We start from the raw sequence: 14,038 nt of genomic DNA on the forward strand, positions 1-14,038 counted from the left end.
TAATCCAACACTATTATCTGTAGAAGAACGGAACATTATCCAATGTCAAGTGTCCATGGATTAATCCAACACTATTATCTGCAGAAGAACGGAACATTATCCAATGCCAAGTGTCCATGGATTAATCCAACACTATTATCTGCAGAAGTATTTAAAGTGTGTAAAGGAACATTATCCAATGTCAAGTGTCCATGGATTAATCCAACACTATTATCTGCAGAAGTATTTAAAGTGTGTAAAGGAACATTATCCAATGTCAAGTGTCCATGGATTAATCCAACACTATTATCTGCAGAAGAACGGAACATTATCCAATGCCAAGTGTCCATGGATTAATCCAACACTATTATCTGCAGAAGTATTTAAAGTGTGTAAAGGAACATTATCCAAAGTCAAGTGTCCATGGATTAATCCAACACTATTATCTGCAGAAGAACGGAACATTATCCAATGTCAAGTGTCCATGGATTAATCCAACACTATTATCTGCAGAAGAACGGAACATTATCCAATGCCAAGTGTCCATGGATTAATCCAACACTATTATCTGCAGAAGTATTTAAAGTGTGTAAAGGAACATTATCCAAAGTCAAGTGTCCATGGATTAATCCAACACTATTATCTGCAGAAGAACGGAACATTATCCAATGTCAAGTGTCCATGGATTAATCCAACACTATTATCTGCAGAAGAACGGAACATTATCCAATGCCAAGTGTCCATGGATTAATCCAACACTATTATCTGCAGAAGTATTTAAAGTGTGTAAAGGAACATTATCCAAAGTCAAGTGTCCATGGATTAATCCAACACTATTATCTGCAGAAGTATTTAAAGTGTGTAAAGGAACATTATCCAATGTCAAGTGTCCATGGATTAATCCAACACTATTATCTGCAGAAGTATTTAAAGTGTGTAAAGGAACATTATCCAAAGTCAAGTGTCCAGGGATTAATCCAACACTATTATCTGCAGAAGTATTTAAAGTGTGTAAAGGAACATTATCCAATGTCAAGTGTCCATGGATTAATCCAACACTATTATCTGCAGAAGAAGGGAACATTATCCAATGCCAAGTGTCCATGGATTAATCCAACACTATTATCTGCAGAAGTATTTAAAGTGTGTAAAGGAACATTATCCAATGTCAAGTGTCCATGGATTAATCCAACACTATTATCTGCAGAAGTATTTAAAGTGTGTAAAGGAACATTATCCAAAGTCAAGTGTCCAGGGATTAATCCAACACTATTATCTGCAGAAGTATTTAAAGTGTGTAAAGGAACATTATCCAATGTCAAGTGTCCATGGATTAATCCAACACTATTATCTGCAGAAGAACGGAACATTATCCAATGTCAAGTGTCCATGGAATAATCCAACACTATTATCTGCAGAAGAAGGGAACATTATCCAATGCCAAGTGTCCATGGATTAATCCAACACTATTATCTGCAGAAGTATTTAAAGTGTGTAAAGGAACATTATCCAAAGTCAAGTGTCCATGGCCATGGATTAATCCAACACTATTATCTGCAGAAGAACGGAACATTATCCAATGTCAAGTGTCCCTGGATTAATCCAACACTATTATCTGCAGAAGTATTTAAAGTGTGTAAAGGAACATTATCCAAAGTCAAGTGTCCATGGATTAATCCAACACTATTATCTGCAGAAGAACGGAACATTATCCAATGCCAAGTGTCCATGGATTAATCCAACACTATTATTTGCAGAAGTATTTAAAGTGTGTAAAGGAACATTATCCAAAGTCAAGTGGCCATGGATTAATCCAACACTATTATCTGCAGAAGTATTTAAAGTGTGTAAAGGAACATTATCCAATGTCAAGTGTCCATGGATTAATCCAACACTATTATCTGCAGAAGTATTTAAAGTGTGTAAAGGAACATTATCCAATGTCAAGTGTCAATGGATTAATCCAACACTATTATCTGCAGAAGTATTTAAAGTGTGTAAAGGAACATTATCCAAAGTCAAGTGTCCATGGATTAATCCAACACTATTATCTGCAGAAGTATTTAAAGTGTGTAAAGGAACATTATCCAATGTCAAGTGTCCATGGATTCATCCAACACTATTATCTGCAGAAGTATTTAAAGTGTGTAAAGGAACATTATCCAATGTCAAGTGTCCATGGATTAATCCAACACTATTATCTGCAGAAGTATTTAAAGTGTGTAAAGGAACATTATCCAATGCCAAGTGTCCATGGATTAATCCAACACTATTATCTGCAGAAGTATTTAAAGTGTGTAAAGGAACATTATCCAATGCCAAGTGTCCATGGATTAATCCAACACTATTATCTGCAGAAGTATTTAAAGTGTGTAAAGGAACATTATCCAATGCCAAGTGTCCATGGATTAATCCAACACTATTATCTGCAGAAGTATTTAAAGTGTGTAAAGGAACATTATCCAATGCCAAGTGTCCATGGATTAATCCAACACTATTATCTGCAGAAGTATTTAAAATGTGTAAAGGAACATTATCCAATGCCAAGTGTCCATGGATTAATCCAACACTATTATCTGCAGAAGTATTTAAAGTGTGTAAAGGAACATTATCCAATGCCAAGTGTCCATGGATTAATCAAACACTATTATCTGCAGAAGTATTTAAAGTGTGTAAAGGAACATTATCCAATGTCAAGTGTCCATGGATTAATCCAACACTATTATCTGCAGAAGTATTTAAAGTGTGTAAAGGAACATTATCCAATGTCAAGTGTCCATGGATTAATCCAACACTATTATCTGCAGAAGTATTTAAAGTGTGTAAAGGAACATTATCCAATGTCAAGTGTCCATGGATTAATCCAACACTATTATCTGCAGAAGTATTTAAAGTGTGTAAAGGAACATTATCCAATGTCAAGTGTCCATGGATTAATCCAACACTATTATCTGCAGAAGTATTTAAAGTGTGTAAAGGAACATTATCCAATGTCAAGTGTCCATGGATTAATCCAACACTATTATCTGCAGAAGTATTTAAAGTGTGTAAAGGAACATTATCCAATGTCAAGTGTCCATGGATTAATCCAACACTATTATCTGCAGAAGTATTTAAAGTGTGTAAAGGTGACGTTGAAACATCGAAGCCTTGGTCGCGATTATCCAGGGTAATATTCTTGGAGGGGCACCCCAGCTCTCCAGTATGACCAGACAATTCAGCATAAAATGTTGCATTGATTAATGGTGAGACTGGCAAACAACCAAGGTCACCCTCATCATCAAGAGAACCAGATCTCATGTCTTGCCATCTCTGCTGTCTTCGGCACTTAAGGCCAATACCTCTGTTAAACAACTGTTTTAAGATAGGGGGTTGTATCTAAAGTCACTGGTAATCTGTGCATTTTCCTAGCTTTAACTCTGGGGCTAATCATATTAAGCAAGAGTAAAGGACAGAGAGACAATACACCAAACTACGCAACTGCTCTCCCCAAAAAACATTCACCTAGCAAAGATGGCATGTAACAAGGCAGCAGTCCCACAACACCACTAGCAGCTGGGAACAAGTCCTTAGGCAGGCTTATAAACTGGGCCTGATACTATCACAGCCCTCATGTCTCAAAAACTACCCTCTGTCTCCCATCCATCGCTTCTCACCACACGACTGAATCTCGTCAAGGGAGACCATCCGCCCTCCATTGCGATACAGCCTTGGGAACCAGGCAACCTCTATTTCACTTGTATTCTCTTAGTCTTGTTCATCTCGTGCTTCAAACGTTTTAGAGGCAGAGCCACAGAACGACATCCGCTACACGTCTCCTCCCACATCAAGGAATGCCAGTATCGAAGCATTAGAGGAAGAGACCATGCACCGTCAAGCCGCGCTGCACTGCAGCCATTTCCAACGGGACGTGAATTGGATATGGCAAGATAGGCGTTTTTCCATCCTGACATTTAAGTTAATACACTTTTATTGTTTATTCAGAATCTGTTGTCTGTGTCTTACTATAAGGTGCCTTCACACTGCCTTTAGAAACCAATGCATTGGCCAATTTGTGGAGCCTGGCTTACCTAATCCGCGCGGCTTTCTGCTGTAAAAAGTAACCACTCTATATATGCTTTGTGGACCACACCAAAGCTTTTGATACAGTCAAAAGGCAAAGACTGTGGCGGACTTCACAATTGGGGACTGGACCCAGACATCTTGCACTTTATATTGGCCCTGCATTCAGATACGTCTTCTCAATTCAGAAACAATGTGGATGGCCAACTAGGTGAATTTATTAACAAAATTATGCTCTGAAACTGGGGTGCACTTTAGCCCCGGTACTTTTTAATATATATATAGCAGATCTAGATTACACTCATAGTAAATCCAAGAGTTACCCTACCAAGATCGGCCAACAACCGATAGGGTGGTTATCTTATGCCGATGATACAGTCATCGTTGACGGTACTCCCATCGGGCTGCAACATAGCCTAACCACACTTTGAGTTCTCTAAAGTTACAGATCTATTGCTTAACCTGAAAAAAACAAAAAAACATGATAATCAACGGGAGGAAGAATAAATACAAGAACTTCATATGAAAACTAGAGGGAACTACTATCGATATAGTTAAGAACTATATGTATCTAAGGATAAGATATATACTTTTCTTTTTAACAGAAATGTGTTGGCTGGTGTTGTTAAAACCAAGGTAATGAAGACATTTAACATCATTAGATCATTTATATCTCCCAGCGGAGGCTATTCAATTGAGGGGCTACACAAAATATTGAATGCCAGCATTGTTGCGAGTGCCTTATATGGCCGTGGGATTTTGCTTGATAAGGAAACATGCTGGATAAAGACTTTGGAGGGCAAGTTACATTGGGTCTGCTGCTTGTGATCCTGTTAATTTTGGGCTGGACACTAAAGAAATTAAGCGCAAAGCGGAAGAATGGACCGTAATAAGAGCATTGGATATTTATCCAATAAGTCTTCTTTTTCCATATATCTTACTCAAGGACTCACTGTTAGAGTTCCTGTTAAATATATTTATAAAGTTCAGAACTCAAAGATGCAACAGTTTATAATGAGATTACGTTTTAATAGTTGCCTGCCTTTGAACGAAGAGGAGCGTGGATTAAGGTTCTGGATGAGGAGTGGCTTTGCCGTATTTGTATTGATACTATTGAGTCAACACGACATCTACGGACATCCTGTCCAAAATGAGATCATATCTATGCTAAGGGCTATTATCATTTTGTATCCGATTTGAGAAATATTCAGAGCCACCAATTCTCGTCACAAATATTCTCAGATGAAAACTTGAACTGAACTTCGCTATGTTATATATTTGGCTGCTGATTTTCAAACATCACTTGAAAATTACGGAGTAATAGTATGACTTACTAACACATTCGATTTTAAATGATAATAAATGTAATTCATTTGTATTGTATAGTTGAACATTGTATATGAAAGGATAGTTTTACATTTTCTAACAATGTTTTGTTTTAAGATGATAAATTGAATATGTGTTTCCCAATTTAAGCTGATCTTATTGCACTGACCCATGAGATGAGTTTGATAGGTTCCGCATCTTCATGCTATTACCGATTCAGAGAATGTCTTTTTATTTATCTTGTTAAGTAAATTCTTTGTTACTATACAAGTGGGTCAATGGTATATTTAGTAATAAAATTACAAAAAGGAATGCTGTCAATTTACTGTTTGCATATAGTCAAGAGGCGGCCAGGACCAGGGTACTGGAGGAAGAAGGTAAGAATAAGGTGGAGCTTGGGGGGCATGGTGATGGGAGTTAAGGGTGGTGTATCTCAAATGTCTTAGTTATGTATCGCTCATGTGTAGTGCGTGCACATTCTATCCTTAAATTAACTCACATCAAAAGAGGGTCTTGTGTCCAGTCTCTTTCTTTCATTCTAGATCTTAGATAAATATTCTGTTAGGATTCTTAATCTTGTACACACAGAAATGATTAATTAAATGTTTGTCACTATATTCAAGAAGCAGCTCCATGTCATTTAGGTAGGGAAGTCTTTTGTTCGACTGACAACATGACCATTGAGTCATCACATGTGGAAAATGTAAGAACACATATGTGAATTACAGTACATGACAAAGCACACCTTGTCCAAAAAATCTTTGCAAGTTTCAGCTTTAAAAACAGCCCTTATTTCTGTTATTTCCTAGGTATAGGATCCTCTGCGCCCTGTAGCTTCCTGTCCTCTGTGTCGGCTTCGTCGTCGTCTGCCATTTCTCCGGTAGAGGCAGAGCGGAGACCGAGGCCTACCACAGTAACTACAGTACTGACCGGGAGCAAGTGACCAGTGAAAGGGGCAACAATGGACTGGGGCATCTCTGCCTCACAGGAATACCTTGTGGTGTTCGTTCAAGGAAGGACTAGAAGAAGGAAGATTTTTTTTAATGGCCATATTTTATATGCAATTTTGAGATGGTTCCTTTATCACGAACTGCAGTGACTCCAAAGTCGTTCACAAGAAAGGATTCAACGGCACCTGGTGCTCTGCAGAAGAGTCTAGAGGTGTTCTAAAGACTGCCTATTAACTTTTCATTTTCTTAATCGGTTGCTCTTTTTCGCTGTCGGTACAGTATGTTGTTGTATGTTTCGTTAACTGAGGTCTCAACTGGATTATTTAAGTACTGGTCCATTTTTTTTTAGTTTCCTTATTTACTTTCTGAGATGGGGTAGAGATCTGCATTGGAGTACTTTTATCTTTAATGGACGTGCACACTTTTTGTACTGCTACTGTATATTGTGCAATATGATTACGAAGAGTGTCCGTTCCTAGCTACTTTCATACGGAAACAATAAACAGATTCCCTAGTTCCACTCGCAAAAGATGGATACACTGCCCGGCTCGGAAAACACACAGGGATTCCGCCATGCATGCCACTTACCTTGGGAATACTATAGCGTTCCATAGGCGCACGCACCGCAATGTAGGGCCGAACTCAGATTATCTATGCGCGTGCATGAACGGGATGCTCACGTGCATTTTCCCAGCTAGCGAATCTTGTGAGGATATTTATGGTGAGAGCCTTTGAAAATAATAGTTATTTTAATCGGTACAATTTCTTTAGTCTCCATTGAATCTGAATTGGTCCTATATATTCTGGCATACAACAGTTAAAAAACAGGACAATCTCTTAGCATCAAGCTGGCAAGCAGTAGATACTTGGCACACACTGCTTAGTTAATGGGCACTACACACGGATATTGGTTATGCGTGTTTGAATGCTATGCATCGTAACATTCAGGGAGTTCCTCACCGTGAAGCTTTGTATCTGCTCTGGGGAGTGGTTTCATTAATCGGCTGCATCGACAGAGCCATATGTTAAAGGGAGAGACCTGCAGCCGTTGGTTCTCCAAGTGTCCCTTCAGTCGGAGCAGGCATCGTCATTGATGCAGGGTCATGAGAGTTGTCTTCCAAAACATCTGGCGGGCGAGCCCCAGGTTGCAGATCTCTGGGGGTTCAAATGCTGTCAGGAGAATTGAGACTTAGGCATGCGGTACCACTGAGTTGCGTTGACACAGTCAGCAGTCTGTTAAGTGCTAAGGGAGGGCATGTTCGTCCTGGATTCCCATACGGAATCATTGTCGCAGGTAAATTTGTCCGGAGGAACTGGAGCTTGTGGAATGTGCTGTCTTAGTGGTCAGTCTTATCTTATGACCAATGCTCCCATCACAAAAGACCACCTTGATCTGAAAATGATAAACCATTTGGTGAGCTATAAAGTATTTCCTTGGTTCAAAACATGTATCCTGGTTCCTTTATAAGATCTACTCCTAATGTATCCTGGTTCCTTTATAAGATCTACTAATGTATCCTGGTTCCTTTATAAGATCTACTCCTAATGTATCCTGGTTCCTTTATAAGATCTACTCCTAATGGTATTGTTTGGCTGCACTGTTGCTTGGGTTCCGTGAGGATGTGAGAGCCGTTCAGACCTTGTTACTTTGACATGCACTGTAGCTTTGGGTTCTACAAAGTGCTCATTAGTGTTTGAACATTTCTTGGACTGTTAGTGCCTGACCAAAGCAATTCATTTCTTCATCATTTCATACTGCAGCCAATCTTCTGCTTATCTGATGTGTGTAGTGTAGGTTACCACACACAATATACCCAGTCTAACTGCACATCAATGACCAATTCTACTTACATGAAGCTTACACTTCCTGTGATATCAGAGAGTAACAGAGCATAAACGAATGGACGGTGACTACAATTACTGCACATCATGGCACAAATCAATGTCACATTCTTTGTATTCCAATTTTTACATTCAGGGCCTTTGTCTATGGTTGGACTGTAACTCGGGGCAGAATAATACTTCAAAGGACACTTTCTCAATGAGTAACTACAGCTTTCTGTGTGATATGTGTGCACACTCATGTCTTATAATCTTCGTAACATTCTGATCCAGTGCCCCTTTCCTGCACAAACCTCTTCCTGTGTCACTGAACCTATCCCGTGTCACACATCCACATTGTATAACATTGCTATATACTTACCTTAAACCACAAGGCACCAGCCTCTCAAATCTATACAATTAGCACCTTTAATATGCTCTCTAAATAACTATTCCTCTACACAACACACTAATAAAAGGACCTTATACAGCCCTTACACAGAAATCCAAAAATAAAATGTTTGTCTTGGAAAAAGACCCTCCCTGACATGTCAGACTGTGATTGATAGCATGCTCCTGCCCAGAGATCACATGCATCTAAGCTTTGCAAACAACAGCTCAGAAGAGCGTTATAAGGGTTCGAATAGCTGGGGTAGTAAATCAGTTTGATTTTGCAATGTCTTGGTCATGTCCGACCCAAGCCAAAGTAGCTCCGATCCTCGTGTTACTTCACGCTTCCATAAGATGCTTAAATGCTAAGGTAACTACTATCCACGCTAAATACACTTTGCCTTATTTCCATTCATATTGATGGCTGCCACTTCCAGTTGTGCCTATGATGTAGTCATCCTGACCTTCCATGGTTTGGCCATTGATGACTCGCCAATCGTATTCGATATCACTGCAGTTTACTGGCCCAATATTCTCACTATTTTGAATGGAGAAAATTATTCTTGAAGCAAAGTGTAAATTAAACCGATTACACGTGAACATTTATTCACAAAAAGATCGAAATGGGCTCCAATCAGGTCTCTAAAATTATTCAATCAGTAATTGAAGTTGGCTTAAATTACAATTTTATTGCTGATATCACTGCAAAAGATACCTGATTGTTATTGTCTGCCCAAGATACAAAAGTCTTTAGTAGATCAACTGTGTCATCAGATTGTGCCCCAGTGTGATGGGATTTTTGATCCCTGAATGAATATATACATTTTTCCCAATGAAAATTGATAGCATTTTGTGAATATTATATCAGTCACTGCTGACGTTAATCTTAACGTGTATCTCTACAGCGAGATGACTAGCATCATGTTAGCTGCATTGAACATTTCCAGTCTATATACAAACGTTCCTTGCGGTCAAGAGTGTTATGCTGTAAGAGATTAACTGTTATTGTGGAATTCAGCAGAAGTTCACCATGAATTTCTACTCTTGCTACTGTCAATTTCATTCAAAGAGAATATTTAAGATACAATTTGACTTATTATAAACAGCTTAGAGAAACGTTGATGGTGGTGAAATTCGCCGCCAGTTATTCCTTCTACGCAAGTGTTCTTTAGCACACTATATTGATGATGTGTTTATTGTATGGCAAGAATCTCTTTCCAATTTGAACTTATTTTTGATTTGTTTGAGCCTCGTTCATTCAATGATCAAAATTTGCAATCGAGATTGGGCCGAGAAAAGTGGTTTTCTTAGGAATACAGGTTGATATATCTTCAGGAAAAGCCATATTTACAAGATATCGTAAACATATGAAGAGAACTCTGTTTGAATATGTACAGTCATGTCATCCGACATAATTATAAATGCATTGCCATTCTCTCAATTTGTAAGAGCAAATTGAATCTTACCGACTTCTATTCATTACGAACAGATCATCATCGGGATGACAGAACTATTTTTTGAAAGAGGTTATTGCCATGAAACAATTCATGCAATACTTAAGAAGAAGCTTCTGTAAGTTAAAAACAAGACTTCGCTCCATTGACACAAGACAGGTTTAATCTATAAAATTCATTTTAACTTATGGGCAACTCACTCCGAAGATTCATGGAATCATTGCCAAATATTGGTCTATTCTTCAAGCTGACCCAGAAATGGGCCAGCTAGTGAAATATTGTGTTCTATTAGTCAGCAAACAAACGCCGAACATAGGTGATTATTTGGCGAGAACTGAATGCATAAAGGTTCAACACAGTCATTTTTTAGGCCTCTACAAGTACATAGGTTTCCATGTCTCAGCATTTGTGTATGTAGTGACATAATTACATTTCCATATATTGTTTATCCTACTTACCAGCGGATTACACTTACAATTGAAGAAATGTATCACTCAACTGCCCATGTAGAAAACTTTTGGACAAACAACCAGAAAATTGAAGGACCTTTGAATATTCAGACATTGGTAATACAATTAGAGTTAACAGACTTTTCAAGGAACAATGTGTCTCAGCAAGCCAATTTAGGATACAAAGCCTTGAATTCATTCCAAGCACACCCGCAATGCAGACACTTAATTATTAAACTACATTGTCAAGAAACTGCTTGTATTTATCTCCTCAAAACCTGTCATTCCTCCAGACTTGCTGTCTATTAATTGGAGCGACTGTTTAACGTGCAACTGACCTCTCGTCTAAGGAATCGGTGCATTGGACAATGTATCCTTTTAAAATAAGTTCGAAGTCTTGGACCCATGTATTTCATGTATTGTAACATCAGTGTTATGATTTGGACTTTTGTATTATTTGTTTTTCAGAGTTTAGTTATTTTTGTTGAATTTCTGTCCTGACGATTGTATACTTTGAATGGATTGTGTACAATTGGTTAATGTGGCTATATTTGGTTTGGATGTGTCATCTAGTCACATCAGTGTTATGATTGGGACCTTTGTGTTATTCGTTTTTCAGAGTCTACTTATCGTTGTTAGATTTTTGTCTTGATGATTGTATACTTTGAATTAATTGTGCATGAGTGGTTACTGTAGCTATATTTGTTTTGGATGTGCCTTCTTGTTGGATGATCATTGTTGTTTTATGTATAGAATTTTTCATTTATGTTTTTGATTCATCAGAGTATTCCACACACGCGTGTTTATTGGAATTTTCTAATTTACAAGTTTTTGCATTTTAAAATGTTCTGTTAGTCATATTCTTTTAATCAGGATTTTCATATAGATTGTTAAACCATATTTCAACAATGATCGCTGGAGCCTACGTTCTCCACAGCTGCATCGAGATTCTCATTGTAAGTGCATGTTTCTTTTTCATAAAAAATAATTTTGCACCACGTAGGTGCTATGATGTCATGCACAATTCAGATGGTGCAAAGTTGTCTTGTGAGACACGTGCCGGGAAGTCAGTACGTTTCTTTAATCGGGTCACGCGTGCATGGCGTTGTGAGCTTCCTCACGTTAAAAGTCAGTGGCTGGTTTTGTACGCTCCAGACAATAGTGTTTACGTGGTTTCTAGTCCAGTGAGAACTTTTGTTTCGTTTGCATAATTGAGACAATTCTATTGTTTGTTTTTGTCATATTCCTTTTGAGAATGAGATAATTTCCCTGAAACACGTCATCGCTGACCTTGAAGCACATGTGGATCCTTTGAGGAATAAATGATTGCTTTATAAATGCGTAAATCTGATTGCCACTTTGCGTGAAGTTACTTGGTAGACCTTTCTCTATTTCATTCCATGCGGACACTGGACCGGTAAATTGTGATCCATATCTGAATTACTTTCATGCTCTTCTTCCAGCGAGAGCAAGCGTTCTTCACACCAAAGCATCTCTGTTCACATTGATCAGCTAACTTTCTTCCTTTCTACTGAGGGAATACATAGAGATACGGTGTAAGAAACTTAATGGAAAATATTTTAACATCTCTTACTAAATACGCATGTCCATCATTGATTTCAACTCACTTGGAAATTTGAAATCATTGGCCATCCCTACTGGTTAAAAAGACGCAAATAAACTTCCAGACCGCCAAATAAGAATAGTGTTGGCCAAGTTTTTGTTGAAGTTTACTCTAGGTCTGTTAGTTATTACTCAAAGGATTATATTGTGAAATTAATTGCATGCTAATTAGTGTTCCACAGTAACTTCACTGGGCACATTTTTTGTGCTGCCCGACACACCAAGCACCCACACCAGGACCGGCTGACAAAATCAGTCTTTCAGTTCATCCAATATCAGATTGCAGTTACCTACCAGGGATTGATGTCATAATTATATGTGCACTACCATTTGCGCATACATACACTGCACAAACTGTGGCAGTCAGGAATTGCTGAAACCATGTGAGTGACACTCCATAACTCTTTTAATGCCAACACTTTGACCTGATGCAGAATTCTTGAAAACCCCAAATGAGTTGGTGTGATCTTTAATTTTCCTGTAGTTTCTTCCATCCCTTTTAAGAATACCTCTAGAAGTCCTCTTTCTGCTCTTTGTGATATATGCAGTGTTTTGCACTTGCATTAACTGGCTATTGCTGCCCCACCAGGAAGCTTGTGCCACCCGAGCAACGCAAACAGTTTCATGACCTACGCACAACCCAACTCCCATGAATGACCTGATCAGGCAGCTGTTGCAAACATGGCTACAGACACTCCTTGATGTGTCTCCTACTAAACAGTGAGGACTCTTTTTCCTCTAAGGATCTTGTGGCCCACTCTCTGTACATTGCCGTAGCGTCTGACTGGGTCTCTCTGTAGAGAACAGCCAGCCCCATGTGCACAGTAGACGGGTCCTGCAGGTGTCGACTATGACATTAAGGCTTCTTGTCAGGTTTACCTTTTCATATTTTGTTTTCACCTGTTCCATTCTCCTCAAAACCATGAGGCTTATCCTCCTCTTCCTCACCATCAACGTCCTTATCACCCAAGAATGCTCCGTACTGACTACAGCAGCATAAGCAGGCTAAGAAATGCCAACCGTGAGTTGAAAACAGCTGCCAGACAACACAAACCGCATTGCCACAATCAACACACACATCAATCAAAGACCTCTAAAATGGTGTTTATTCTCACCCCCTGCCTGTGTTTTTGTATTTGGGCCTCTCAAGGAGTCCTTTTCGAGAAGAAAAACATCCAAAGGATCGCTTTAGCCAACCAAGGAACCAGGCTTGAATAATACCGCCTCTTTTATGCAGGCACCGGCGAATAGCCACGGAACAGGCATCCAACGCTCCAGCAGAAAGCAGTGACGACAGCTCTTAATGCTACTGGAAAGGGCCACACCGCTACTCTTCAGAAAATACTTCACTGGTTCCCTATAAATGTAGGGATATTTTCAAGCCGCTAATGACAGTGCACAGGCCAAGTCACAATATCCCCAACAGCGTCACTAAAGCACATTTCACCGCACTGAGACGACAGTGGTCTGCAAGCGACAGCACCGTTAATTCATAGAGCGCTTCACCCAGGAGCTTGATGGAGAATGATTTCCCTAACTCTGCTCAGAAAGATGGAGCATCCTACCCTCTCCCTTGAGAAGAAGACCTACCGGCTCTGCCTACGTGAATGACCCCAAGATGTCCTCTTTAACCAAAACAAGTGCAGCCCATAAAAGGGTTTCCAGTTACCAAACAGACAGTGAACGTGAGCAGGAGGCTGACAAAAAGGGGCCATGTTTGGGGCTAAAGACTTTTATTTAAATCAGAAAAAACGATCTGTCCCTATTCCTAGAAGGGTCTTCCCTGCCTCAACTAAAGAGCTAAGGTGATTGTCAGGATGTCCGTCAAAGCAAAGGTGGTGACTGTTCTGTGTCAATACAGCCTTATGTCTGTCCCTTGCACTAGCAGCTAAACAATAAGGCAAAATGGCTGCCTTCTCCTGGGCTATGATTAAAGTTCCACACAAGCGTCTGTGGTGGGCCAGGAGAATGGCTCCCTTCTCCT

At 39.2% G+C, this 14,038-nt stretch overlaps 1 protein-coding gene across 1 annotated transcript in view; it reads left to right on the forward strand.

Moving 5' to 3' along the window:
• The window catches only part of CAMK1D (calcium/calmodulin dependent protein kinase ID), a 1,232,225-nt gene extending 1,221,541 nt beyond the window's left edge, over positions 1–10,684 (forward strand). The window contains exon 11 of the mRNA XM_069627792.1: positions 6,177–10,684. Coding sequence (XP_069483893.1) covers positions 6,177–6,310 — 134 coding nt within the window. The 3' untranslated portion in view covers positions 6,311–10,684. The remainder of the gene's footprint in view (positions 1–6,176) is intronic.
• The last annotated feature ends 3,354 nt before the right edge of the window (positions 10,685–14,038 follow it).

The sequence above is a fragment of the Ambystoma mexicanum genome, chromosome 12, assembly GCF_040938575.1.
Source record: "Ambystoma mexicanum isolate Mex_15411 chromosome 12, UKY_AmexF1_1, whole genome shotgun sequence".
NCBI lineage: Eukaryota > Metazoa > Chordata > Amphibia > Caudata > Ambystomatidae > Ambystoma > Ambystoma mexicanum.